Raw genomic sequence first — 1,889 nt, forward strand, 5'->3', positions numbered from 1 at the left:
GCAGGGGAGGGCTGGGGCAGGGGAGGGTTGGGGCAGGGGAGGGCTGGGAGCAGGATACGAATGGAGCTAGCAATGGAAGGGACTGACCAGGAAGGAGTTGGTCCAAGCTGGTGGCAGGAGGGAGCTTCCTCCTCACCAGGAACCAGACGCTTCCACGTGGCCTGCCCCACAGAGACTTCGGGGATAAGGATGTGCCTCGGGAGAAAGAGGCGGCCGAGGGTGTGTGGGGATCGGCAGGCTTTCTCCTGAAGCACTGACAGGAAGAGCAGGGATCCTGGCCCCACCAGACCTGTGGGACTGGCTGAGCTCCCTTCTGGCACCCAGAGCCATGAGTCAGCAGGTCCCAGCACCCTCCTCACAGCCCAGGAGAGGCGCCTCTGGAAGAGGGAGGAGGTCCATGTCCCACCCTAACAGCCCCTCTCCCCACCTGGACCAGGGCCATCCTGTGGGAGGAAATGGGGTCACACACTCCAGATCCAGGCCGCCAGGGCTGCCCACCTCCAGATCTCAGCCAAGCTCCTAGGCTCACAGCCCACAAAGCCCTCGGACGCACATGAACCAGAGGGGGAAGGGCTGGTTCACTTGGGTCAGAGGTCATTGAGGCTGGCCCTGGGTTCTGTCCCAAACTTTGCCAGTGTTCCCTCTGAATCCTGTGGGACCCTCCTGTCTAAGAGCTGTACGCCTGCCTGTCACTACCCTCCCAGGAACCAGTCTGGGCCTCTCGGCGGCCCAGACCAGCCCTTTGCTCTTCCTAAGCACCTGGGGCTCTGAGGAGGCCCACGGCCACGGGTAGGGCTGCAGCTCACAGACTCCCAGCTGACCCGTGTCCCTGTCCAGCTCTGTTTAGAAGTCACTAAACAGAGCCTTGCCACTTCCTTCGGAGGCCACTGGCCACTTGCCCTCCGCTTTCCACTCAGCCACGCCTCTCACGGCCAGGCCCGATGAGGGTCGAGCTTGGTCCTGGGTGCCATCTGCAATGACCCCTTCTGACTTCTTCGTCACAAGATGGCAGGGATGCTCTAGTCCCACTTTCACCTGAGGAACGAGCTGTCCTGAGACCAGAATGCACAGCTCCAGCAGAGCCAGGACCTTACTGGCCGAACCGCATGAGGCTGGGGCGGAGCCGATGGGACAAGTGGGGGTGTGGCCGCACCCCCACCCCTGCGCTCTCCGGGGCTGCCTCCTCACCAGGGAGCAGCCTGCCCGTGCCCAGCCGAGGTACCTCCTTCAGCTCCTGTGCCACCGAGGCCAGGCGCTCGCCCTCCGACTGAGCATTGGTGAGCACGTTGCGCAGCTGCTTCAGCTCCGTCTGCAGCTCCAGCACCTTCCGCTCGTAGTACTGCTCCTTGGAGGCCGACTCCTGGATCAGACTCTCCTCCCGGCTCTCACCATCCGCGGCCACCTTCCTGTGGTTCGTGTGCACCTGTCCAAATGCCTGCGGGAGAAGAGACACCGAGAGTAGGCCAGGCCAGCACTCCTGCAGGTGCACATGGAGCCAGACACGGGGTGGAGGGTAGGGAGTGGGGGCACTGACTGTAGATCTGTCCACTCATCCTGGGTAGACACCTATGCCCAAGGGGGCCCAGCCTGCATGAGGAGACCAGAGTGTAAACCAGGACACTCAAAAGCAGCCAACAGGCCACCATGTGTGCCTAATTTGAGACTCCACTCACCTGCCCAGGACCTGGGCAGAGCTGAAATTGTCTGACAGGGGAGAGGATGCCGCACTCCAGACCCAGGGAGGGCTTTGGGCTGTGGGAGGCAAAGGGTCATGGGGGGACTCAGGGAAGAGCCCATGGGTGAGAGTAACTAGGCCAGAGTCCTGTGTCGGCGGGTGCCTCCCATCGTGCCTTGTCCTCCAGGCAAGGGACAGGCCCCAGGAAGTACCT

At 62.7% G+C, this 1,889-nt stretch overlaps 1 protein-coding gene across 1 annotated transcript in view; it reads right to left on the reverse strand.

The window, feature by feature from the left end:
* Positions 1-1,889, reverse strand: part of BICD2 (bicaudal D homolog 2 (Drosophila)) — a 26,916-nt gene that overhangs the window by 16,567 nt on the left and 8,460 nt on the right. The window contains exons 2-3 of the mRNA XM_006773309.2: positions 1,674-1,752; positions 1,223-1,541 (exon numbers count right to left, since the gene is read on the reverse strand). Of these exons, the coding sequence (XP_006773372.1) occupies positions 1,223-1,541; positions 1,674-1,752 (398 nt within the window). The remainder of the gene's footprint in view (positions 1-1,222; positions 1,542-1,673; positions 1,753-1,889) is intronic.

The sequence above is a fragment of the Myotis davidii genome, unplaced genomic scaffold (assembly GCF_000327345.1).
Source record: "Myotis davidii unplaced genomic scaffold, ASM32734v1 scaffold287, whole genome shotgun sequence".
Lineage (NCBI taxonomy): Eukaryota > Metazoa > Chordata > Mammalia > Chiroptera > Vespertilionidae > Myotis > Myotis davidii.